General features: G+C 37.1%; 2 protein-coding genes across 7 annotated transcripts; both read left to right on the top strand.

The window, feature by feature from the left end:
- The first annotated feature begins 2,073 nt into the window (after positions 1-2,073).
- Positions 2,074-16,321, top strand: arfip2b (ADP-ribosylation factor interacting protein 2b). Of its 6 annotated transcripts, XM_056736242.1 has the most exons (11): positions 2,075-2,354; positions 5,266-5,376; positions 6,630-6,662; positions 9,131-9,239; positions 10,157-10,219; positions 10,920-11,015; positions 11,226-11,341; positions 11,474-11,695; positions 13,382-13,539; positions 14,354-14,528; positions 14,783-16,321. In XM_056736242.1, the coding sequence occupies exons 2-11, from the start codon at positions 5,278-5,280 to the stop codon at positions 14,936-14,938; spliced, it is 1,227 nt and encodes a 408-aa protein (XP_056592220.1). In that variant the 5' UTR covers positions 2,075-2,354; positions 5,266-5,277; the 3' UTR covers positions 14,939-16,321. The 6 variants fall into 6 exon arrangements, with proteins under 6 accessions (XP_056592221.1, XP_056592220.1, XP_056592222.1 ...); XM_056736243.1 differs by lacking the exon at positions 6,630-6,662 and having other exon boundaries at positions 2,074-2,354; XM_056736244.1 differs by lacking the exon at positions 10,157-10,219 and having other exon boundaries at positions 2,076-2,354.
- A 1,292-nt stretch (positions 16,322-17,613) lies between these two features.
- Positions 17,614-23,991, top strand: fhdc3 (FH2 domain containing 3). The gene is made up of 12 exons (XM_056736241.1): positions 17,614-18,309; positions 19,190-19,717; positions 20,054-20,115; positions 20,512-20,611; positions 20,690-20,775; positions 20,897-20,997; positions 21,167-21,237; positions 21,322-21,429; positions 21,518-21,588; positions 21,677-21,794; positions 22,197-22,361; positions 22,538-23,991. Exons 2-12 carry the CDS (start codon positions 19,217-19,219, stop codon positions 23,807-23,809), a joined length of 2,655 nt encoding a protein of 884 aa, XP_056592219.1. The 5' UTR covers positions 17,614-18,309; positions 19,190-19,216; the 3' UTR covers positions 23,810-23,991.
- Positions 23,992-27,134: the final 3,143 nt, after the last annotated feature.

Genomic DNA, 27,134 nt, shown 5'->3' with positions numbered 1-27,134 from the left:
AGGCATGGGAGGAACGGAAGCTCATTGAAAAGGACATTAGTCGTGTTCCAGCCAGAGAAAATAGTCCACGGTTCAACTGCTTTCCGGAAAAACTGGTTAAAATAACAGACCCTGGCACCTTGCTTTTGGGGTAATTATGACTGTCCCAAGGCAAACAGATCTACCGTCCTGCTTTATTTCACTGCTTCTGTGGGTGCGGGGACTGACCCACAAAAACAAGTTAAAAGTCCTGTAATATCTCACTATAAAAATGATTCTGTGAATGATATTCTGTATCATTGTATAATATTATTACTATTGAAAAAGGAACAGACTCACTATGCTTTTTAACCCAAAGTCCTTTTATGTAAACATCATTGATATTCAGAATGTTTCTTTAAATTAACTATTTTGGTTTAAGATTACTTGAATAATACTGCATGTCCACAAGCCCCTGAAGACTGTTTGTGTCTGTTTGAGAATTGAGACTAGAAAAATTTGCTTATTTATTTTGAAATATTGACAATGAAAAATAAATGGTATTGAGATGACAAAGGCTTAAATCTCAAAGACTTGTTCCTGAATCACATATTGTTTCCAATGAAAGTTAAGGGATCATACAGTATGTGTTCTTAGACTACTGTTACTTTCCCAGTTATTTTCAGTACTCATGATATGTTCAAAATGTGATGTCCAACTTTGGAAATATTATGTCATCAATTTTTAAACATGTATTACCGTTTTGGCTACTGTATGTTGCATAGTTGTACTTTGTGTGTAAAAAAATACACATTACACATGCACAAGATTTACTGAGTCAAGGCCCATAAGAATGAAGGCAAAATATTACTATTTGCCTTTTTGCCAAAAACAAACAAAGTTTTATTCTCTCCAATAAATACAATGAAAAAATCAATTTTGTACAAAAACTACGGTGTGCCACTTTAAACAACACAACAACTGAAAATCAAACGACACAACACAACTGTCCTCTCTTTATTCCGGTATCATACTGCCACCTTCTGGTGAACAGTCACTTTTGTATTTTTGTTTTACTGTATATGTATTGGACATGAAAATATTACATTTGAATAAAGATAAAATAGTTTATGGATAACAATAAAATAAAAGAATTCATGATTTGTTTCGGCACAAACCATTTCCCATGCTCTGCAGGAACTGAAACAACAACGTTATAGTGAGTGTTTCAGTTTTTTTTATCATACAGCTCATTGTACAACCTCTGGCATTAAAAAAGGTCAATAATGCCATTTTATATTATTGCCCTTTTAGTATTTATTAGAATTATGATATTTTAAAACTATAAAAACTATATTTGTAAATTATTCCTTCTACACTTAGGCTACAACGAGACAACAGTATAATGTACAGTTATTGCTTTACTACAAATACCTAGAGATACATTATATAGTGCAGTTAAACCATTTTTAATTCATAGTTAAGTGAAATAATTTTGCGTATTCTTCTATTTTAATTTCAGAAACCACAATTTCTCTAAACCACTGCAAGCGCTGCACTAGCTTTTCATGTTACCAATTATTAAAATGATCATTCACTGCTGTTCTGACACTTTCTGCTACCGTCAGATTGTGCTTCCCTTTCACTTGAGTTAGGTTTGGGTTGGAGGATGGGGTAAGTCTTGTATTTTTTATACAAAATATTCAAAGCCATCAACTATTGTTAGTGGATATTGAGACTTGTCCAGCGGGGGCAGTGAGGCATTATTTATGAGTCAGTGGTAAAGGCTGTGAAGAAGCGTATCGTGTTGCTCAAGTGTATGCTTTTGTGTGCATGTCCGAAGCTGTGATAGGTCCTCAATAAAGTGACCATTGCGAATTATGACCCTCTCTGAGTCTTCTTTTTGTTAGTATACGAAGATCCAACACCAAGAGTTGTTCATGAACAAATACTTCAACACACTATATTAACAAATCAAAATCCTCTGGAGGTTTTGTACAGCCCACTTGCGGCTTAAGTCCCGCCCACTTGTGGTTGACCCGCCCATCTGCACCTCGCTCCGATCTTCGTTTTTGCGTTTTTCCCTTCCCATCATGGCTTCTGCGACGCGCCGACTGCGCATTCCACGCTGTCAAGGAAGGTCGGGGCTGTCGTCAGATCCGCAAGGCATTTCGGGCGACCGGAGACTGAGTCGCCCAATAATACAAACAAGCCGCCGGACGCAGTGGAATAGGTCGAACATGCGAAAAAACGCGTGGTTATGAATTAACACACATTCATCTCCATGAATGTGTCTTTTATTTATTTCCCCCCCATTCCTGTCGAAGTGTCAGTGTTTGATTGCGCGTGCACTGGGATAAAACAGTCGGCACGCTAATCCTAAAGGGAACGCACAGGTAAGAGAGGCATTTGTATTCTTCATCTTGATTTTAATGCCATACATTACGCATTGAACAAACATGGAATATGCCTTTACTGTGAATTATGGCACATCACGAATCCTTAAATAAAACTGGCAGCTTTAACGTTAAATGGTCAGACTACTGTCCAAGCATGTTTGATCTCTCCCGATGCACGAAAATCGTGTTTTTATTTCATGAGAGGCCCTTGGGCGACATGAATCGTCACCTTCATGACATTGCTGCTTGGGCTAGATGACCGTACATTAAATTACTTAAAAATAAGAAATGCATTACTTAAAAAAACATCTAGTTGAATGATAGGGTAGATAAAGAAATAAACGTTGATGTAATTTGGAGGTTTAGCACTTAAAAGACCGAAGTGTTTTTGTATTTGACAGATAAATGGTGTTGTAGAACTGGCACCTGTCACACCTGTTCTCTCAGGTAAAACGAATAACCTCCAGCGAAAGAGACGTCCCGCGCACGTAACAATAACAATGTTAACGAATTGAATGAATGTGTTTTGTTGAACACTTTGTATAAAAGGATTTTGGTTTTGTCGTCTTTTAAGGAAGACGTTTAATGAGGACACGTGAGCTCGGCCACATTGCTCGTGACGTGTATCTTTGACTGTAATGGTTGTCATAGATGCAGAATGGGTTGAAGCGCGTGCTGCCTCCGCAAATTCATGGAAAATCAGGATGAAAATGCCAAGGTCACCTAGTTTGATTTTATGCCCTGTATGTCTGTTTTTATTAAAGATGACAGTGTCCTGTGTTGACACAAGAAACATAGTTTCATCTCTGGGTTCATCCCTTTTTGTAGGACAACCATAGTAATACTAATTGAAACATTGTTATATTACCGTGGTATTTCAACTATTAAAATGTGGGTATTCAAATGGTTATCAATCTGCTATAACAAAACCATAAGGGCTATGTAGTCAATCATGCAGATAAGGTGTACGTGTTACATACACATCGTGGTTTTATCACAGCAGTTGCTATAAAATCAATGAAATTGGTCCAAATCCCCAGAGTATGTGCTCGTAAATAATGGTATGTCAATGCTAGATATACAGGTTTTGTTATTTCTCAATGCATTTCTTTTCATTCAGATCAACAGTTGGGAAATATATCAAAGGTGATATTGCAAGCCAACACCCTCCATTGTGAATTTCCAAAAGACACAATTGTTTTTCACAAGAAATTTGCGACAGTGTAGACAGGGTTAAATAAACAATGATCATTTAAATCCTAAAGCCTGCAGTGAGTCAACAACATCCATCATCTTAAGATTCTTCATTTTGTCATTACAGTAAAGAAGCACTGGCACTCGGTCACCGCAGTCACACATTGATTAATGACAGTTTTCCGTTCCTGTGGCTTACAGATAAAACATGAGGCATTAGGATTCATCCTGTTAAATTTCATGCTCTAGCACTGTCAGGAGAATGAAATGACTCTCATGTGAATGCCGTCTATGAAGCCTCCGCTCTCTCATCACAGAGTGTCTGTCTAGCTAAGGCTTATACCCACTTCCATGCATCACACATTCTCTGTATTACTGCATTTTCCTCTGCCTATTGCAGAGGCTGAGCCAAGGAGCTTTATGAGAGCTAACAATGAAAGCCCACTTCAAGTTTCTAGCCATTTTCTTGAGGATTTGGGATAGCAAATGCACCTGGACTTGTGTGAGCTTCTGTTAATGAAATATCTAGACAAGATGTTAGGAGGGGTTTCTAACTGGGTTGATTTGTTTATACTGAAAGATCTCCTTGAACTCTCCGGCCGTCCCTTTCATGGTAATATGGGGTTGGGCATCCTCAGATCTGATAAGTCTCTAAGTGAACATTCCAGAGCGAACTGTTTTTCAACTACAGTTTCTGGAAAATTGATGTAGAGTATAGAAAGCCTCGTAGTTTTTGTTTGATATTGTGTTTAATGACCCAATGTGGGAACTGTGGCATTCAACACATGTCATTGAAGTATAAGGTCAGACCTCATAGGCTAGTCTGCTTTGCACATTGATAATGTTACTTATCAGCCGGTAATAATCAGCACAGTGATACCTACAAGTTAAATATAGCTTTCCTGCCTCTCATTGGTAAGAGCATGTCGTTAACAACGCCAAGGTCGTGGGTTCGATCCCCGGGGATTTCACATACTTAGAAACAAATGTAGAGGATAATGCAATGTAAGTCGCTTTGGATAAAAGCATCTGCCAAATGCATACATGTTAATGTAAATATAAACTCTGTCTGCGCAAGTAAATACAATATTTTGTAATGTCAAAGACTAACTGACTTTTAGAATTATGAGGACCAGGGTTAAATGAAACTATTAGAATATTAACATATTGTTAGAATATAAAAAATAAGTCTTAATAGCTGTTAGTAGCATGCCTGTTATTGGCATATTGGCTGTACCTAGGAAGGACATATCCTGCATGACTATACTCTACGTCCCAAATCCTGACCAATAGCTAAACATAATAACTACCTTACTAACTATTAATAAGCAACAAATTAAAAGTTTATTTGGGGAAAAAGTTAATGGTTTGTTAGTAGCGAGAATTTTCCCCTTTACTGAAGTGTTACCAAATTATTAACTGGAAATAAATACACTGAATAAATAAAATAAAATAAAAAAATGTACTACAACTGAAATAATATAGGAATAATAAGATGAATTAAACATAAATAGTAATACAAAAAACACAAAATCTAATAACAGTATTAAACTATAATTCACATGAAATAAAATATATTAAAAATAAAAGCTCATTTCAAATATTATGGAAACTACAGTTTAACTAAAGTAAAAATAACTATAATGAAAGCTGGGGTTTGTTTTTGTATTTCGTAGTTTGTTTATGTCATTGTTCATGTGACTCTTTCTTTCAGTATCACTCCAGTATGGCGGACAGTATGATGAGTAAAGCAGCCACAATGGAGATTCCCATTAACAGTAATGGGGACTCCAGAACCCTGGCAGAAGATGACACCCTGGAGCAGGTGAGTAAGACCACTCTTTTTTTTGTAAGGACTGGTTGAGCTTCAGTCTGAAGATCAAACTGTTGAAATATTATGCACATTTATTTGAGTGTCAGAAATGCAGGGAAATGCTGAAAAGTTGTAATGTGGCCATCAGGGTTAGATAGCAATGATCTGATGTTTGTTTACCGTCATCACTTGAACAGTTTCACAGTATAACCAGTGAGAAAAAACTCAAGGCAGCAGGTGATGTAGACGTCTGTCTAGTCTAGATGGGTGCTTTTGCAAATGTTACAATAGGTCAATAGTTTATCTAGTGAGTTAAGTTCTATATTTTATTTTAACTAGTAGTTTTTTTTTCATAGAAATGGCTTGTGGCCTATACTTAAATGGAAATCTTTTATGTATTGCTAGGTTTTTGTGAATTCAAAAACAGCCAATGCTGCCACACATAAAAGTGCTTTAGTCTCTCCTGATGGACGTGATAAAGTAATGTTGTCTCAAGCCACACCTCTCTTAGGCAACTAAACTGTTTAACTAGATCCGGGAGATGTTGGGTAAACACAAGTGCTTTTTCTTGCTTAGTTATTTGCTAAGCATAGGAAGAAAGGTCTTCCGTACGAAGAACCAAATGTTATTTGCTATTCAAATTAGTGCGATTTTCTGTTTTATATTTGTGTTGCATCATTTTCATTGTGTGTCTGTTTTGAAAGCTCTTTCTTGGAGGACTGTATTTAATAATGTTCACAGATGCAGTTATGTCTCCGCTGAAGGCAGATGGCACTTTGGCTTTCCACTGTGTCTTTAAATAGATCAGGAGCATTGAGCCAGAAAGTGAGAACAGACTTGTAATGCATTCTAGGTGTTCTTGTATTTCTTTATCCAGATAGAGAAACATTTTTTTCTCGTCTCTCTGTTCACTCTTCAGAGATGTTTTGAGAGACGGGGATCTGATATGACTCATAGAATTCATGACGGGAGCTTATTCATTGCTTAATGAGGGTTAAAAAAAGAAACAATAGCCTCACTTGCATACATTACTGACTTACATAAAAATACATTTACATTTTTTACAATACTTTTGTTGTGTTTGTTAAAAGCACAACTACAGTTCTTTCCTGTGTGTCACATTGTAACCACGTGCTGATAGTCTGTAAAATTTTGTTTTATCATCATTGTTGTCATCCCTGTTTCTGTTTTACATTGCGTTTCATTTTTGCTTTTTAATATCTTTTTGTTGTCATGTTCTTCGTTCTTTTCTGATGTCTGTGCAGGCTGCAAAGAATCAGTGGAGCTTGAAAGAAAAGGTAGGGAGTCCCCTAGTCCACAGGGTGAGAGAACACTGGGAGAGGGGGGCGGAGCCTGTGAGGCTCTTTAAGAGTGTGTGCGTGTGTTGTTGTACGTTATTACATGTGTTTACTTTTCCTGAAAAGTGTGGTTTTAGTTTCCACCATAACCTTTTTACAGTAAACAGAAAGAAGCTCAAACATCTTTATTATTGTGACACCTGTCACTCATCACTGATCAATGATTGAGGTCAGATGCAAATCTAATTGATTTTTGTTTGTCTTGAGAAACATCTTGTTTTTTTAAAGTAATTGTTCTCCCCAAAAAGAAAATCCTGTCATAATTTACTCACCATCTTGACATTTTATACCTGTATGACTTTCTTTTGTAGAACACAATATAAGATATTTTGAAGAATGTTGGTAACAGAACACCCTTGGTCCCTATTGACTTTTATTGGTTTGTGTCTATACTATAGAAGTCATTAGGGACCAATGATTTTTGGTAGCCAACTTTCTTCGAAACTTTTTCTTTTGTGTTCCAGAAGAAAGTCATACAGGATTAAAATGACGAAAAGGTAAGTATTGATGACAGAATTTTCATTTTTGGGTTAACATTTCCTTTTTAATGTCCCACTGTAGTATTAACCAATGATTAGAGGGTTTATTATTAATTATTAACCCAAATGTTTACAGTGACAAATTTTTTATTAAATATTTTATGTCATTTGTAAGGGAGTATTGCATACATACAGTATGCAATACTCGAAAATCAAGTGATTTGGTATTGTTTTATTTGTTATGTGCGCATGTTACAGAGGAATTTCCGGTGCCGTTTTGACTGCTTTAAAGACCCCCAAATCTAGCCCTATCACAAAATGTAATATAAATCTTAGGAGTCCACAGAATTTTTCTGTGAAGTTTCAGCTCAAAATACACCACAGATCTTTTATTATACTGTGCACTACATGTTTATTTTTGTGAGGAAAAACAGGCTGTTTTGGTGTCTGTCTCTTTAAATGCAAATGAGCTGAAGAGAATGGTCATATTTAAAAACCAATCACATTGTTTTATATAAGTGAGATTACATAAGACAAATGCTTATTTGTTTAAAAACTAAGGACGCTGTTGTGAATGCACAAACACGTTACGTCTTTACATCCACATGATAAACCCATCATATCTATAAAAACTGAAAACATGTTCTCTATGAGGGAAGGCATTTTGTCTTTACAGCATGCACATTGTTTTTATAAGTGACAATAAACGAGAGAAACAGTTCCTACTAGTCGACACTGAAATAAAAAATTAATTATTATAATATATAAGTCTTTAAATGTGTATCAGGAACAAAATGTTTTAAGGACGGAAGCGTGGAATGCAGGCATAAAACAAATGATCTAAAGCTATATACAGTTATGTAAACAATTACTTAATTATAAATTGTTATATAATATAATTGTTATCTGTGTGCCCTTGCAGAGTTTGCACAGATTCCTCAGATGGAGTTATTGTTCACAAACATTGAGCCGACTTTCATCCGAGCATAATGCTCACATTTCCTCATCAAGAACATGTCAAATAATATTTACATCATAATCACATGCGGACATGTTTAGCCTATATGTTCTATAAATAATCTGATAAAGGCAGTCTGCAATATTAGCAGATTTTTCTTTCGCTCTGCGCGAAATCAAATGCGTTCTGTGGCTTGTTCTGTACTTTTTTCCATTGCTTTCTATTTGCTTTTATCGTTTACACGCATTGGTTTGCTTTATAAATAATAAAAACATGATATAATGTAGGCTATCTTGTTTGTTGAAAGGCTATAGGGCTACCCTAATTATAACTTTTACTTAAATTGCGACAGAATTAAAAAAAACAATGTTTTTTTCATTCAACATCATTTAATAAACAAATAATGAAACATTCGTTTTTAACCTTTTAATACATTTTTGTAAAATATTTAAGTTTCATGATTTCGTTGTAATAGACACACTTTTACTTAAAATATTACTACATATAGGGCCTACGCAAAGTTTTTGGACCGCCTTCTGGGCCATTCTTTAGAATAGACTTTTCGACTACACGGTTTCCAAACGTTTGTTTAAGCTACTGTCAAATTATTCATAGCGCACATCCCTAGTTTATATTAGTTGTTTTAGATCACTGTCTGGACAATTGGCTTGTAAGCTTTGTTGTCAAATTCCTTCACACCATGATGGGAACAAAAGAAAAGCAGTTTTCATTCATTTTTACTGACCGTTTCAAAATTGTAGTCTCCCCCATACACATTATAGTTGTTATTTCCAGGTTTACAGTATAACACAATTCTAACCTCTATCGCTAACTTTTCCCTAACAATTTACATCTCTCACAAGTGTGTGTTTGTGCGTGTAGGGATTAACTGATTATACTAAAATAATCTAAAGGGCTATGTTCTGAAGTTGTTGTTTTAAGATGTTTATTTATTTATTTTGTGTCTATAGGATTTACAGCAGGTCATGGTGTCTGGGCCCAACCTGAATGAGACCAGCATTGTATCAGGTGGTTATGGAGGTACAGCAGAGGGCATCATTCCAACCAGCTCCATTAAAGGTAAATCTCCCTGTTTCTCAGCCTTCGGTGTTCCTTAATATCATCTGCTGCCTCTGTTTCACATTGTAAAAACCACCACATTGCCCCCTTTTTTTCCAGAATTTCACTCCCTACCTCTCTTTTGCCAACATCCTTTTTACTTATTGAAATGTAACATGATGCAATAACTCGGATAACACTTTCTTTAAATGGCATGCGGTTGGTGTTGGGTTAGGTTGATGGGAAATACACAATCACTATCCTAATTTGGGGGAAATGTAGATGGAAAGGTCCAGTAAAATTTGCATAATTTCCAGTCTTTTTCTTCCTGTGTGCAATTCGATTAAAAGCTGAGGCTTCTTGAAGCCGTTCTACACTGTGTATAATGTAGGTAATGTGTGATTCATGCTTAAAAACTTTGAAAGTTTGATATTATAGAGTAAAAAGGCCCCAGGTGTTGAGAGATGCGCTAATGCGCTAAATTTGACACTAACTTTGACTTTTGCAAAATTGACCAAAATTGATTTGCATTTATTGCATTTGGCAGTAGACACAATGGTATACCAATAGGGTATATGCACACGGGACGATGACCTACTTCCGCTAATCTCAGCCAGCTAGGTCACTTCCGCTCTCACAGCACTGAGGGGATTTATCACCAAGTGCTAATGATGTGTTAAGTAAGAAGACATTGTTGTTCCCTATGTCGGCGGATATAACAGCCTGTCTTTGATTTTATTGGAAGTACGTCATCCACCCGTATGCAAATACCCCTTTGAGTTATAGGAACATATTTAACAAAATAAGATATGTAGTAGAGCGTACACTAATGTATTGGTCTTCGTGGGTCTTAGTTTACGTGTCAATGTAAGGTCTTTTCTCTCACTAGTGGATGATTCATCATTCAGGGCTTTCTGTATCTTTTTACCCTCTCTCAGGCCCTGCAATTCGTCTTAACACAAACTTTGTGGGCAACAGGCGCATTCCAAACGAAGGACAAGGTCGTTCATCCCTCCATTCGCACCCCATTTCTCTTCTTTCTCTTTCTCCACCTTTCAAGGGAGTCTTGAATGATTGCTTTTTCAAAATGTACTTTTCCCAGGGTTGGGCTGCTGTTCTACGAGAGCAAACTTATTCACCTCTCCATTTCTGTTTTCCATTTTTAATTTTCTCTCTTGGCAGACTGGAACAGGGTGCATTTCACGTCCTCTTCTGTCTTTCAGGAATAAGGTTGGCTAGTGGGAACTGTATCTGATAATGAATCTTTGGTCATTTGGTTTGGGAAATCGATTTGAAACTTTATTCTGGCTTTCATCTTGCTGACTTTTGTCTGAAAATGTTTAGAAGAATATGTTGCGGAAAACTTGGGTGCAATCATATTTGGATAGCAAAAATCTGACTGAGACCATTTTTTTATTTCTTTGAAAAATGAAATATCACACATGCCAGAGTTTAAACAGCATTTTAAAGTTGGAGGTTGTGCCCTACTTGTCATGAGGCAGCAGATTTAACAAAATACCCATCATGTGATTTCCTGTGTTCATTTCATCTCACTACATTATCACCTTTTCTCTCTCGCCCTCTCTTTACCCCCTTCCTCCCCCTGTTTTTCCCCACACTCGCATCCACAAATTTCACACACATCCCATCAAAAAAACATACTGTACATCCCGTATTAACCCTGGCCCCGACCCACTCCAGACCTGCGAATGAAGTCCAGGGGTGTTAGCATTGCCCCAAGCCAGACCGCAGCCTGCCGAATAGCCAGCCAACCGGAAGACATCCCCTGTATCCCAGGTATCCCAAAGAGTGCTGCAAGATCCCTTAAGTGCTCTTTGGCAACACATTCCCCCAGTCATTTATTCAATTTCATCTCCGTGCTTCGCACATCTTTTAGTCTGTCTCTTTGATGCAAGGATGGCCGCTACAAGCTGAAATGTGTAGATGCTTGTGGAGGTTTAGACACTCGTGTGAGGAGACTTACTGCAAGCATTTTCTGTGAATCAGGGTCCAACATGCATCATACCAACAGCAGCTCCTCCATCCCGGCAGATGAGGCTTCAAGAGGCGTTGCTGTGGAGAAGTTTGACATTGTGAAGAAGTGGGGACTAAACACTTACAAGGTTCAATCTGTATAATTTATCATACCTATATTTCAGCATGCACATTGTTTAACCAGCTTCCATATTATTTTTTTGAGTTGGATCTGTAGTTATCTACTATTTTTAAGTCATTTTTATTTGTCTCTCTTCCAGTGCACAAAACAGATGATCTCCGAGAGGTTCGGCCGTGGCTCCCGTACCGTGGATCTGGAACTGGAGGCTCAGATTGAGGTTCTGCGGGAAACCAAACGGAAGTATGAGAGTGTGCTGCATTTAGCGCGAGCACTAACCAACCACTTTTACAGCATGGTGCAGACGCAGAACGCCCTTGGTGACACTTTTGCAGACCTGAGTCAGAAGTCTCCTGAACTTCGGGTGAGATGCTACGGCCATTCCTGAGATTTACGACTGCCATGCTAAATTATGGGATTGATGTAGAGTTATTTTAAGATAAAGTTGATAATTCACAATGTTAAATGTTAAAAAAACTTCTTACAGACAGAGGAAGGCTATATTATTTCTATGAAACTGGTTTTCAAGTTGATACAATTTTAAACACAAATGCAGTAGGAATACTTATTACTTTGCTAGATTTTTTTGTGTAAAACTACTTAAAAGGAGGGCATTTTCCAAACGTTAGTGAGCATCCCTATGCCCTTATCCAATTTGAAGTGCTGAGCCCTTGAATTGAACCGTTTGAAGGGTATTATGACATTACTTTCTCTCATGTGTGCGTTTGGAACTCCCTTCACAAAGTGAATGACTTGCCAAATGTTACCTTGACAAATGCTGCACATGCTTTCTGAATCCAGTGCATGTTTGTTGAAAATAAACCCCCAAAAATTCTTGTTGAATATTTATTATGTCTTATTTCACCATTTTGGGGAAGTGTTCACTCCACTTGGTATTAATATAGGACGAATATGATAAAGGAAACCTATAAACAAGTAGCTATTTTTAAACATATTAAACATATTTTCCTATAAACTAAATGATCTTATGGATTTTAACCATCTTAAATCATATTTATCACCGACAAAAATAATCTAAACAAATACAGACTAAATTATTGTATTTACATTTGTAGGTAGCGTCAAAATCCCGCACCGTATTTGCTTAAAAATACCTCGTAATCCAAGATCACGTGATCACAAACGGAACTCGCTTCCTTGAAGTGACCATGGGATGTAGCGGACTTTTGAAAGGGCCCTTCACGAAGTGATTCAGGTGTACACTTTCGTTTGGCCCTTCAAGGGCGCTAAAATGCAGTTTGGAAAATGCCCGGACAGTTCAACCAAATATGAAAATTCTGTCATCATTTACTCACCCTCAATAAATGTATTTGTTCTGATGAACACAGAGAAAGATATTTGGAAGAATGTTAGCAGTTTTCAGTTTTGGGACATCATCCACCACCATAGTAGGGGAAAAAATTCTGTATTTTTTTACACAAAATCAGATATTTTAAAGGATTTAGGAAAGCAAATAGTTTGGGGGCACCTTTGACTAACATTACATTTTTCCTATTGTGGCAGTCAGTGATGTCCCGGAAATTACTAACATTCTTTCAAATATCTATCTTTGTGTTCATCAGAACAAAGTTATCTATACAGATATGAAATAAGATGAGGGTGAGTAAATAATCACAGGATTTTAATTTTTGGGTGAACTATCACTTTAAACATTTTAGGGTTGGGGGATGGAGCCCTGCAGCGATATAAAGTAAGGTGCATCTTTATATATCCAATGCGCAGAGGCGAGTCTTCTTTATAGACTGTTTCATTGGATGCGAGCGCACCTGCCCCCCAGTTAACCTCCGGTTTGTCTAATAATATAACTATTTGTATTTTATTTAATTTATGTTAATATTCATTTTTATTATTATTTTACTGTATAATAATTGCTTTAAATAAAAGATTTGTTGGGTTGATTGCGTCATCTATCGGCCAAAACAGTTGTTTATACTAGTGTTAAAAAAAACACAAATGTTACCATCCCCAGATTAAAACTGTATGTGTTATACATTATGGTGAATAACAGAAGCTGTATTTTTATTTATAGGATGAATTTGGGTACAATGCAGAAACACAGAAGCTGTTGTGCAAGAATGGAGAGACACTGCTGGGTGCCATCAACTACTTTGTGTCCAGCATCAACACACTGGTGAACAAGACAATGGAAGACACACTTTTGACTATCAAGATGTATGAAAATGCCAGGTAATTTACTTCAGCCCCAGTGTTCTTGATAAAAAAACACACGCAGGCTTCTGCTTTATGTTAGAGCATGAAATTCTCATACACTTGAATTGTGTTTTAGGTTAGTTAGCCTGTCATGTCACAGTTGTCTTGGAAAGTTTTGAATATTGCTGCTCTTGCAGACCAGATGGTATTGAATGAACTCTAAGTAAGTCACCGGCAGGCAATGTCATGATGTAGTAGATGCTGAGGTTACCCTCTTTGCTTTTATTTAATTAAAGGGACAGTTCATCCAAAAAAAGTAATTCTGTCATCATTTACCCAACCTCTACAAACCTGTATTAATTTCTTTGTTCTGATATATGAGAAAGATATTTGGATAAACGTTTTTAAACAAACAGTTCTTGGCCACCATTGACAACAACCATGGTAAGAAAAATTCCAATGGCAGTCAAAGGTTCTCCAGAACTGATGCTGTCCTACATTCTTCCAAATATCTTCTTTTTTTGTTCAACAAAACAAAAATTGATAAAGCATTTCTTCCAAATATCTGTCTCTGTGTTAATCAGAACAAAGGAATTTATTCAGATATGGAACAATTTGAGGGTGAGTAAATGAAGACAGATTTTTTATTGTTTGGTGAACTATTCCTTTAAGGTGGGTTCCCGGGGATGCATTATTGCTTTTCTTTACTGTGTCATAAGTGCACTACAAAAAAGTAAATGTTAAGTACAACATTTTCCATTATTAGAAAATGATTCATGTTCATATGTATATATTTTTTAATTCAGTGGATAATTTAAGGACAATATACGTTTTGTCATATATCCTGTAGGCTGGAGTTTGATGCATACAGGGCAGATCTAGAGGAGCTGAACATGGGCCCTCGGGATGCTGTTACCATGGCTCGTTTCGAGGCTGCTCAGGAGCAGTATCAGATCCACAAGGACAAATACGAACGTCTCCGTAGTGATGTCACAATCAAGATCAAGTTTCTGGAAGAAAACAAGGTAGTTGGACTAGTATAATAATATCCTTTAAAAGACAGTGTCTTGAATCTGTGTGTTGTTAAAATTGTTTTTATTGGGGGATATTATTATGTGCTATCTAGAGATGCTTTATGGAGTATAATATTTATGCTTTTTTATCAAATAGAAAGACTGCTTGTTTCTTGATGGTGACAGTAAAAGTGTTTACTTGTTTATCTTTGTATGTCTATACTTCATGGCAAATCTGACAGCATGTTTGTTTGTCTCTCTCGCAGGTGAAAGTAATGCACAAACAACTTTTGCTGTTCCACAACGCCATCTCTGCCTATTTTGCTGGAAACCAACAGCAGCTGGAACAGACCCTCAAGCAGTTCAACATTAAACTCAAACCGCCAGGAGCAGACAAGCCCTCTTGGCTCGAGGAACAGTAAAAGTGGCCATTTACCTCTGCATTCCTATTATATGTCTTTGCCGCACGATGCGTCATGGTGGAGCATCGAGACCAGCGATCTGGGATGCTAGAAAAGGTTGAGGCTACAGCGAAGCCTTCTTCTCACTAACTTTCTCTAGCCCTCTTTAGCCCACACCTCTCCTCTTTGATTCTATTTTTCCTCCTGTTATTACTCTAAACTGTTTTCAAGTCTCTGAATGGTCACCTCTGGTTTGTATCCAGTCCCAAAGCTCCAATCAAATAACCGAGATATCAGTAACGTCTCTAAAAGTATCATTAAACAAACTGAAACAATCTTTCCTGTCATACAGAACTGCTGTTTTTTCCAGACTATTCTCAATCTTATACTGTAGACAGTGACCACAGAAAGAGGAACTTTTCCCTTTTTATTTTATTATCTTTTTCTGTATTGTGGATTTGGTCTTGTAGATGATATGGGTGCGGATAACGCAGAGCATTCTTATCACAGAGCTCTCAGTGTTCAGTGTTTTTGGTAATCTGTGATTTTCTTTAGATGAAATTCAATTGAAGGTTTATCTGATATTGAAGATACTGGTATTGCACTTGTGTGTTTACTAGGCTATTAATATAGATGCTTATCCAGCTCTCTCTCCCATCTCTATCTAAATACTTTGGATACATGAAAATATTACATTTAAAATCTTAAAATAAGTCTCTCCTTTTTTCCAACATTTTTAACATTGGATCACTAAACATTGGTGCATATTTTGTTATGCACGTATTTACAAATCCTTGCACATTGTCCAGAAATGTATGTAAAATCACTGTCTCAAGTCAAGTTTGCATTTCAGACTTGAATCGATAAAACATTACTTGTTTTCTCTAAATAAGAAGTCTAATTTTGTTTTTATTTGGATGGTTATTGATTGTTGTATTATGTAGTAATGCATAATGCTGTGGAATGTTTTGTATAACCAAGTTCATAATCAGAAATTAAGTGTATTTATAAGTTCTATTTTTGATAGTTTTGTTTAACAAAGGCCAGTGATTGAAGTCCGCCATTATATGCCTCTTTATGTACCAAAATGTGCACTAGTGATTATGTACTGATTTGTTACCTAAAAGCATTGGCATTGTCATCCTCTCCTCCCAATATTCCATACAAAAGCCACATATGCAAATTGTTTATATTGTAGCCTGTGCTTAATGTGTCTTTCTACCTTTTGTTTAAAAAAACATGTTTTTCCCCCAATGAAGGCTTTACACTACCATTAATGTATGTCACTTTATCATTTTTCTCTTTTTATGGCAAAAATAACTGTAATTTCGAAATTGTCTCAGAAAATGTACGAAAAATCAAAGGGTAAATATTTAAAAGGATAAAAGTTTAAAAGAATATTCACTTTTTTAGGTTGTATGCATTTTTTTCTCATCTTTCGTATAGTCTTACAGGGTTGTATTAACATAACATTTCTCACACAAAATTACAACAATTCTGTTTATTGCAGTTACTTTTCTCCGAGCTAATACTTTAACACTGGACTCCAAATATATATTTGGATGTTTGTTGCTTTTCTTAAACAGAAAAATGTTGAAATGACTCCAAGGTTAAAGTGGAGACTGTAAGATAAAATCATGTCCAAGTAACAAACTATTTTTTCAAACCTAAGACTGAAATAATACCTATGATATAATGTTCTGTACTTTTGAACATTGCACTAAATCTTTCTATGCTTGAAATGAAGCAATACCGAAGATGTTTCTAGAAATTGTATTTTCTTGTATGTCTGAATAGGATGTTCCATTGTGTGTTTTTGCATGGCAGGTGTGACATTAGTTGTACTTATACGTGCATTGTGATTCAGTACTGTTCAATGATTTATCAAAATACAACATGGGTTATAGTACAGGAAACATTTCTAGAAAAAAAGGAAAGTTTGCTTGAAATCACTAGCTTTAATTTGAATGTCACCCACTGAAGAGCAAATAATTTACCGGCATGCCTGGTAAAAATCTCTTATTTTTTTGCGCTCAGTCTTATTCCCAGTCGCCAGAATGGAATTTAAGAAAACAATGGGAAATCCTTTTTTCAGACGTTTTATACAGTACCAAGTATTTGGTTTTAACATAAAGACTCTTGTGTCAGGCACAGAAATGAGATCTAGACACTAAACCGTTTTATGAAGTGATGGATGTTTGTCTTTTTAAATTGGATTTAAAATGAACATAGATTTTCCCCTTAAAACGCATTTTTCTTTGAAATCAAACAAATGTGTCTGCTTTTGTTTTTGGAGATTATTTTTGTCGCTTTTATTTGTTTTTGTAAGTGTTAAAGAAGTGTTTGGTATAAATGGTTACTCGAGTAGTCCTAGTTTTAGAACACTGCAGAATCCAAGGGTTATAAATATTACCGTATTTATGTACAATCAATATTTTAGGCTGCACTGTGGTATTGTAGTGTATGAATGACTGTACATATGTAAAGACAGATTTCAAAACTGGAAACCCATGATGTTAGCCTTCATTCCTGGCTTTGACCAAACCTCCTGGAATTACACAACATACAAAAACACACATGATAAAATCTGAAGAGTTTGAAAAAATGTCTGTCTCATTTATGTTCAATGTCCCATTGTTTACTTTTTTTATGTTTCCATGACACTATATCTGTTAAATATGTCAGACAGAGGGTAATATACGATGCTACACACATATTGTTAACTGATAATTGATAAAAAGTGATAAAATATAATCTCTCAAATGTTTCTATACTACCCGGCTAAAAATGTGCTTAACAGGATTCAACTAAAGTTAGCCTATATGAAATTCTGTATCGAAATCCATAAAGTTGACAAGATTCAAAATACAAATTCTGATGTTTTATATTTTAATGAAATTACATTGAACCGTAATTTGTAAACGTTATATTAAGATGTTAATAATATATATATGTTAAGAATACACAAAATTGCACGACAAATTGTACTTTGTAAAACGACAATTTAAATCTTACCTTGTGGATCGAGTTGCTGTTTCTATGAGGACGATACAATTAGGCTACAGGCGCAAAACCATTGCTGAGTTGTTTCTTAAATAACATATCAGCGGGTTTAAAAAACCTTTACATAACAAAATAGCTGGAACCTGTTGGATTATTTTAATGATGTTTAGTGTTATCTCTGAAGCAAGCGTACAGAGAGGCAGGTGAGAGTTTCTCAGGTGTGAAGAGCGCGTGTGAGGAGGCGTGGCTACTTTCACCATTAAAGCGCTCGTGCTGGGAGTTGATGGCGTTTGACATGCAGATCGTCTGATGACTTTCTTCAAACAATATGGACGTCAGTTGATCCAACAGTTTGTCCTTTGAAATCAAACAGATTTTTTTATTAACTGGTAGGTAAATGTCGCTTGACCTCGTGTGCTTTTCGATAACAGATGTTGCTTTTGTGTAATTGGTCATTTTGAACATCAGGTTTAAACATTTTCAAGTTTGGTAACTGCGGTAAGAGTGATTTTAACTTTAATTTAATTTTCAAATTAGTACTCAATTGATGATAATGTGTTGTCAATGCAGTTCTAATGCACAATGTGATGTGATGTGCAATGCTTTATTCAATGTTTGAATGGTCGTTTTTGTTAACATGCTGTAGTTGCTCTGAACAGCAGTGATGTAAGGCCTTTAGTTTTTTGTGTGTTAAAAAGGTTTCATTCATTATTTGTGTTTTTATGTTAGGAATGTTTTGGGATGTATTTCTGTGTTTGTTAAATGATTTGAATAACTGCAACGTCAGTAGCATTTCTTTAGTTAACATTGTAGTTCCTTATACAAATGAAAGGTCATTTTAACAGTCCAAAGTCCTTTTCAGGGATAACATAATATGCAAAGTATCATGTATGCAGGGTAATGTTAATAAAATAGTTCGTTTGACTCTACCTGTTCAGATGGCTGTGCAAATTGGTCATGTAAAGTATTTTCATATCTGATTCTTATCACTTCAAATAGCCAGCTTGCTCTACCAGTCATTGTATTTGCATTCTAAATAAAATTTTGCTAGGATGTACGTATATTTTTTTGGACAATATTCGATGCCTTGTATTAAAAAAAGTAGATTCTAATAATCATACTAAAGAAAGCGTACGTTTAAATGTTTTGGCAATATGAATGCTTGGTCAGTCTAACATTCAGTTCAGTCATCTTGCTATCTAACATGTTCTAATCTTCTAAATTTGTCTGTTTTATAAATGTGTACTTTTGTGGATTTCTGCATTTAAGGGCATTGGACATCATTTGAATCTGTCAATGGATGGAGCTCCAGTTGTAACCACGGCAACTCTACCTCCTCATCCTCCTGGTACCTCCAGCTGCTTTCAAAATGAGGCCTCACCCTTCAGATGTACCACACAGACCCCACCTCCATTGGGCCCACCTCCCCCACCACCACCACAATTGGCCTTACCACCTCCACCACCTCCTCCGTTGGCCCTACCTCCACCGCCTCCTCCGATGGCCCCACCACCACCACCTCCCCCGCCCCCTTCACCTATGGGGGACCCCTTCACAAGGACTGTCCACAGGCGCTCCAAAATGCGTAACTTTAATTGGGATGCCATCCCCAGGCACAGTGTTGTGGGCAAGCGCAATGTGTGGACGGCCCAGCGCAACCTTGAGAATTTTGAGCTGGACACAAAGCGCATGGAGGAGCTTTTCAGCCACAGTGACCAGCACGGTGCAGTTCGGAAGGGTGGGACAGTGCGGAAAAGTGTGTGGGGCCTTTCGCAAATGATTACGGATACCGAGAATGTAGGTGATGTTCCCTAATCTGACCTGTTTTATTATTATAACACTCGTTCGTTCACCCAAAGATAAATATATGGCATCGACTCTCTCTCATGTCATTCCAAAACTGTATGACTTTATTTCTTCTGCAGAACACAGAAGATATTTTGAAGAATGTTTTTAACCGAACAGCATTGGTCCAATTAACTTCTATTGTTACTGTTTCCATTTTCTCTTATTCAATATTTCAATATACAGTATATAACAATATCTGCAACATTTTACCTTCAGTATTTTATTTGCAGCAGGCGCTGTTGTTGAATGTGTAACAGATAATACATGCTACGTTTTTTATTTCAGGTTTCAATTATCAACTCTAAGAAAAGTATGAGTATTGGAATTTTGCTGAAACAGTTTAAAAGGTAAGTCGAAGCAGATGTTGTCTACAATAGTGGTTCTCATACTGGGGGCCGTGATCCCGAGAGGGATCCAGGGGTGCCACAGATTTTTTGGCATTTTATGAACTAAGAAAAAAAAAAGATTTTATGCTATCAAACATCAGAAAAATAAGACCACCAACCAAAAGAATTGACCTTCCAGCGTTGTATAAATGAAAATATTTTTGTTTTAATAAGTTTAAGATTACAAGCCTTTATTTGGGGGGGGGGGCCCAAAGAAATGCACTTTACACAAAGGGGACCTAACAAAGAAAACGTTTGGGAACCACTGGTCCACAACAATCATATGTGAATCATATCTTGGAGCTCACAAAATGACTCAGAAGCATGGTTTTGAATATCTTCATTGGTCCACTGCAGGTCAGCAAAGGACATTGTGGATGCTGTGAGGCACGGCAATCTGTGCTTTGCTCCTGGTAAACTAAAAGAGCTCAGCAAGCTTCTGCCTGATGACCTGGAGGTAAACTAATGATTATAATGATGCAAAACTATACTTGAACTATGATCAGAAGTGTTGTAAATGTTGCTTTTGTTCCAGTCAAAGAAACTGGTTTCGTTCAATGGGGATTTAACGCAGTTAAATGAGGCTGACTGGTTTATGGTGATGCTGGTTCAAGTGCCGGGGTGAGTTGTGCTGTAATGTTTCATATGTAAACATAAATTCTCTGAATAATCATTATTTACAATCAAAGTTGAAACACACCTCTAAGAAATTGAAGACGATTCAGACGAGATTTGTTTTCAGGTACAAGGTGAGGTTAAAGAGCCTGCTGCTTCGAGAGGAGTTTTTTCCCTTCATTGAGGAGATCAAACACTCAATTGCTGTCATGACAACAGCAGCCAATGGTACTTTTCTCCATCTTTCTTTTTACAAAATTTTAAAGTGACCTTTCATGTTTTTTCTTGTGTGTTTTTACTTGAATTTTATAATAACTTTATCTTTACCACATGACCACAGCCAGAAAGCCTGTGAAAAAGTAATTAACAGGTATGTTTTTCTCCATGTTATGGTCAGAACTGCTGGCTTGTGATGACTTGCATTCGATTATCAGATTGGTGCTGAAGGCCGGTAACTACATGAATGCTGTAAGTGTCAATCAAAGTGTTCTTTTCAGTTCCTTAAACTTCATATGAATTTGTTTAATATCTCACTGGCTCAATTTTGCTCAGGGTGGCTATGCAGGCAGTGCTATCGGCTTCAGGATGATGTCATTACTCAAACTGGTAGACACCAGAGCAAATAAACCTGGCATGAACCTTATGCACTATGTGTCTATGGTAAACCAAGTCTGAGATGATGAACACTAAACCCATTGACTGACATTAAACATAATGACTATATGCATTTCTTTTTTATGAATCGCAGCAAGCCCAACAGACCGATGAGGTTTTGCTGCGATTCCCTGAACAGCTTCAGCACATTGGGATTGCTGCGAGGTGGGTATCATGCTTGCCTGACTCCGTTCCTTCACGGGTTCATGATGTTTTAACATGCACTTCTGCTTTGTTCACGAATGTAATACAGAATCCAAAAACAAGAGGTGGAGATGGACTTTCAAAAGGAACTGGAGAAAATTAGGCAAGCAAAAACAGATGCCAGTAAACAGCCAGATCTCCAACATCAGATGGAAGCATTTCTTCGAGTGAGACACAACTCTGTTATGTTTAAGAAATACCAAGTATTCGGTTCACCGGTTCATCCATAAATGAAAATTGTGTCTTTTACTCACCCTCAAGTTGTTCCAAATCTCTATACAATTCTTTGTTTTGATGACCACAGAGAAAGGTATTTGGAAGAATGCTTGTAACCAAACACTTCTTGGACACCATTGACTACCAGTGTAGGAAAAAAATCTTGTAAATTTGTTGTTCTGTTCCACACAAAAGAAGATATTTTGAAGAATGTAGGAAAGCAAAAGGTTCAGGGGCACTTTTGTCTACTATTGTAATTTTTTATGTGAGTAAATGATGACTTTTTATTTTTGCGTGAACTGTCCCTTTAAATATCAGGGCTTTTGGAGTAAAAGATTTTCACTTTTGCACAGATGGCAGACATGCGGCTTGCCGATGTTGAAGCCTCGCTACAGGAACTGGACACCATCAGTAAATCTGTAGCGGAGTACTTCTGCGAAGACCCATCCACATTTAAGCTAGAGGAGTGTTGCTCTATCTTTCATTCCTTCTGTGAGAGGTTTGAGAGAGCTACACAGGTAAAACTTTTGAAAAAATACAGGAATTAAAATTTGACACGAATCGCAACAATGAGCTGAGCATTCAATATTTTGTGGGAAATTGCCACATGGCTCGATTATCGGATGATTTACTTAGATAATTATTAAAGTTTTGATTAAAAATGAATGTGCACACATGTTTCTATGTCTTGCAGGACAACCGCGAACGGGAGGCCGCAGAGACTCGCAAGCGGCAGCAGAGAGAACGAGAAGTGCTGACTAGAACGGCCAAGCGACGGTCCACCGCCACGTGCTCCGACCGAGATGTGAAGGATGACGCCTCTGCTCTAGAATCCGTGCTGACAAGCTTCCTCAACCAGCGCGCTCCTCGCAGGAGGCCCGGCGGACTCTCCCCTGTCACGGACAGCCCTGTAAAATTCAACCAAAACAACAGCCCTCAGGTTGAGGAGTGTGAGGGCAGCGGGGATCTGGACAGCCCTGCCGAGGCCAAAGAGGAGGAAGCCAATATCTGTGACCAGGTAAGCTCACAGGTTCGAGAACCAGAAGAATGCTGCCAGAAAGAAAAGGACGCATCTTGTGCTGTTGATGACATTCAGCGTGCACGTGCTGCGTCGAAGAGAGGACTCTGCATTGAAGATGGACTGATTCCTGAAGGCAATGAATGCAAAAAAGAGAACATTGAAGCTTTAGTGGCATCTGAGGATGAAGGCGTGGTCAGAGAAGAGGCAACGAATAATAGAGATGTGAATAAAGGCGAACTGGAGGAAGACAAAGAGAAAAGAGAAGAGGAAGATAAAATGCCAGAGCTCACCGGTAAAGTCTTGCGCTTTCAAGATTGCATCGGAGGCCCGATTGAAACCTCAACACCCGGGCGTTCGCGAGCTCACAGTGTGTGCACGTCCACTCCTCGCCAGAGGGAGATGGATCTAGCTTTGCAGAACGGGATAGGAGGTCTGGGTTCACCTTGGACCATACTTAGCCCCCGCATCTCCCCTCGTAACACGCCGCACCGTAACACTCCCCTTCATAACACTCCCCTTCGTAACACTCCACTGCGTAACACTCCTCACCGTAGCACGCCTCATCGCAGGCACTCTTTTAACCTTTCAAGGTTTGACATTCTCGATGATGGAGTTTGGGCATTACCTGACACACCTGTACGAAGCAAGCCCCCATCTTTGGCTCACATTGGTAAGATTTACTCCGAGGCGAGTCAGAATGCAGGTGTGGCAAGTGCATCTTCGCTACCAGACTGTCCTTCAAAGCGAATCCCAGCGCAGGGGACGTTTGCGAGGTCTGTCTCACTTACTGATGAAAAAGAGCCGGCACTCAACCTCAAACTGGGACAGATCTTTCAGAGGCGTACAGGACAGGACCTTCCTACAGATAAAAGACCAGAACCCTCAGCACTTGTAACTTTCTTTCGACGATTCGGGGAGAGACACAGGTCGGGTACATTCAGTTAATGGAAAGCCTTTCAAACTGTCTAGTTTTTAGTGGGTTTAACCTTTACGGATTTGGGGATGAGGTTTTTTAGTACCCCGCACAATTGATGACGAATGAAGACAAATGGGAAATTGTAAAATTCCTGATGACTTTTGTGTTTAAAGGAACACGATACGGATGTCGTCGTCTTGATATGTTACCTGTTTTTATTTGAAGACTGCAGCATTGTTGTTGCTAACAAGCTGTTTTATGTGTTTTCTGAAACGCATTTTATTTTTGTTTGTTGTGTTAAGTCTGTTGTATATTTTCATGTAATAAAGTGTGGATTCCACATTACACCCTTGTGTGTTTCTTTAAAAACACGTTTATCAGCTCACTAGACACTTCGGACGACACTATAAACCCCGGTTTAACTTCCTGTTTTAGTTTTTTTTTTAACGCTACCCAAACGTTTGCACAAAATACATGTGAACATTAACTTAAACGAATATCCTTATAATTGAATTATATATGTAGGGTTGTAACTTCTATAAAAAAGAAATCTGAAGTGCTTCTGGACCAGTGTTGACATCTTGCAAAGTGGTCCTTGTGAATTCTAAAGGGCATATTTACAATTATAGAAAATAAACATTTCTTTGTAGGACTATAATATTTTTTTATTTATATGATTTCTTATCATTTATCATTCTATATTATGGTGAAAGTGTAGAAGTCAATTTTTGTGTAACCACACTTTTTCTACAAATATCATGTTTAAACTATTGTTACTGTTTAATTAAACATGTTTTTAGGGAGGAAAACCGTAATGTTGTAAAGTATTGTGTACTACTATCTGGAAAGGGTTTATTTTAGGCCGTCTCAGAGAAAGATATCTCCAGTGTTGTGCAAGAGATTTCTAATTTCCTCTCCGGCTTATTATTTTGCTGCCCTGGAAATGGTAATGATGCCATATCTTGTATAATTATGTATCTTCTATATTGTATGTTAGCAGAAACCAAGTCTAAGCTTCGAAACGTTTGTACTGTGTCTCTGCCCTTGTTCATCAAGATAAAAAAGGCAAATAAGGAGAACTGTTGTCTAGGTGATGGTGTATGTTTCCAGTGTGATCTTCTTTGGCTGGCGTCGCTGTAAAATAATACCTCCTGGAAAAAGATCAGCAGAGCACAGACTCTTCTTTCATACGGTCCACACTCCTCTGATTTCCCACAATGAAGCCTAATTTTGTTCCTGAAAAATTCTGTTTCAAATGTTGCTGAAGAAAGTCTATTTTTGTGGGACCACGAGGGAAATTTTAAGTTCCCAATTATTAAGTCCAATGCCAATTTGCCAAAATGCAAAAAGAAGCTGTGATGGTGTCTGTACTTTTTGTGTCTCAAAAATAAAATAAACACAGAACTTTTGAGCACCTTTTAACCCTGTTGAAAAAAACAGCATGTCCTGGTTTACTGGTGTGTGCTGGTTTAAGCTGCTCATGTGGTTTTCAGCTGGTTTAAGCTGGTGAAACTGCTCTGTTTTTTTTAACATGGAAGTGTTCAACATTAGTTAAGAAATAAATTATGTTTTACTTTAAATCTCATAATGTCACCCGTTTTTGGTCCAGATAATGTTTTTGTTGGTGTGTGTGTGTACGCGTAGGCGTGCGTCCAAAGATGACTGAGTTAGAGAGAGAGAGAGAGAGAGAGAGAGACTTGCAGTTGCAGAGAAGGACCAAAGAATCCTTCTTATGCCAAAAGCACTTGAAAACAGGGAACTCTCATTCTAATAAGGCCGAACATCTGTGGGCTGCAAACCCTCTGTCTTGTGATTTGATTCTGTTACATGAAGTAAGTACAATTTATCTATTATAAACATAAATCGAGAAAGAGTTTGCCTCATACACGTGAGCTAGTACGTATATAACAATACTGATAGCTGTTGATTGTATTAAAATAGCTACAGTATAATATTGATTTAGAGTATAAACAACTTTAATATGATGTAAGATAACATCTGCCTAGTGCTATAACATGTTTACAAATATTATGTGGTTAGCAACTAAAACAGTGGTGCGACTAATACTGACAGTGAATTGTTTTTGTGCTGTAGATAATCTAGGTTTACGTGTTGTAAATGAAATGTTAAGTGTGGGGAACACCCATGAGCTCTTTCTACAAAGAATGCTTTAGCTGTAGTATCTAAAACGTGCACTAGATGTCACTATAGGTCAGTAATGTTTAGTAAATGAGTTCTATCATGACTGCCTGGTGTTTCGAGTCAGATTCCTGTGCGTGGCTTGTTGGTTTTGATTAAAACCTTTTTTTTCCTTAAGTCTTATGAAAGGGAAATAACTGGCAAATGTTTAAGAGTCATTTAAGTGTCTTTAATTGTCACAAATTTAACATTTTATTAGAATTATTATTATTCTGAATAGTAAGTTAATAATGGATGATTTTAAATATTAAGAATAAAAATAGATTTTTGTGTGCATCTTTTTAATAGATCACAAAAGGTTTGAAGGATGTCCCACTGTTCTTCAGCATGACCTTTGAACCAGGCACCAAAATGTTATGGTAAGTTGCCCTATATAATTCCATTATATAACTTGGTTGAAAAAAATCCTGAAAAATAAACTTCAGTTAAACCAAATACAAGCCAAGAATTTTCACTTTAAGATATGAGATCCACATCTCAAAAGACGATTACTGTAGTTATTGTTGGTAATCACAAATGTGACCCTGGACAACAAAGCCAGTCTTGGGTAAATTTTTTGAAATTGAGATGTTTACATAATCTGAAAGGTGAGTAAATAAGCTTTCTATTGATGTATTAGGATAGGACAATGTCTGGCTGAGATACAACATTTTAAAACTCTGGAATCTGATAGTGCAAAAATCTAAATATTGAGTAAATTGCCTTTGAAGTTGTTTATCAGGGGCACTGTGGTAGGCCTTCCACTCACAAAAATAAAGTTTTTATATATTTAAGGTAGGAAAATTACCAAATATTTTCATGGAGCATGATCTTTACTTAATATCCTTATGATTTTTGGCATAAAAGAAAAATCCATAAATTTTTTATCCATACAATATTTTTATCTTTTACTAAAATTATTCCCGTGCTACTTAAGACTGATCCAGGGTCACAAATGGTCTTGTCCCGAGACATACACGATAGAAAACCAAATCATTTCTGAGTTCACATTTGTCAGGAAACAATTTTATGAGACATGATTTATCGTGCCTTGCTTTCAACCATAGTGTAGGTTTGTCAAAGTATGCAAAATGATGTATTTTTGAAAACACAAAATGTTTGTTAAGCCATTATTACATAATTGTAAACAAGAACATGCTGCTGTGTTGTGTAGCA

The sequence above is a fragment of the Triplophysa dalaica genome, chromosome 22 (assembly GCF_015846415.1).
Source record: "Triplophysa dalaica isolate WHDGS20190420 chromosome 22, ASM1584641v1, whole genome shotgun sequence".
NCBI lineage: Eukaryota > Metazoa > Chordata > Actinopteri > Cypriniformes > Nemacheilidae > Triplophysa > Triplophysa dalaica.
Note: the sequence above shows the minus strand (reverse complement) of the source record. Positions and strands in the feature narration are given on the sequence as shown.

Excerpts from the sequence above, each read along its gene's own strand:
- arfip2b (XM_056736242.1), top strand. The coding sequence starts at position 5,278 with ATGGCGGACAGTATGATGAGTAAAGCAGCCACAATGGAGATTCCCATT. Across the intron at positions 5,377-6,629 it reads AAGATGACACCCTGGAGCAG|GCTGCAAAGAATCAGTGGAG; the intron begins GTGAGTAAGACC and ends ATGTCTGTGCAG. Across the intron at positions 9,240-10,156 it reads TCCAACCAGCTCCATTAAAG|GCCCTGCAATTCGTCTTAAC; the intron begins GTAAATCTCCCT and ends ACCCTCTCTCAG.
- fhdc3 (XM_056736241.1), top strand. The coding sequence starts at position 19,217 with ATGGATGGAGCTCCAGTTGTAACCACGGCAACTCTACCTCCTCATCCT. Across the intron at positions 19,718-20,053 it reads TGATTACGGATACCGAGAAT|GTTTCAATTATCAACTCTAA; the intron begins GTAGGTGATGTT and ends TTTTTATTTCAG. Across the intron at positions 20,998-21,166 it reads CATGACAACAGCAGCCAATG|AACTGCTGGCTTGTGATGAC; the intron begins GTACTTTTCTCC and ends TGTTATGGTCAG.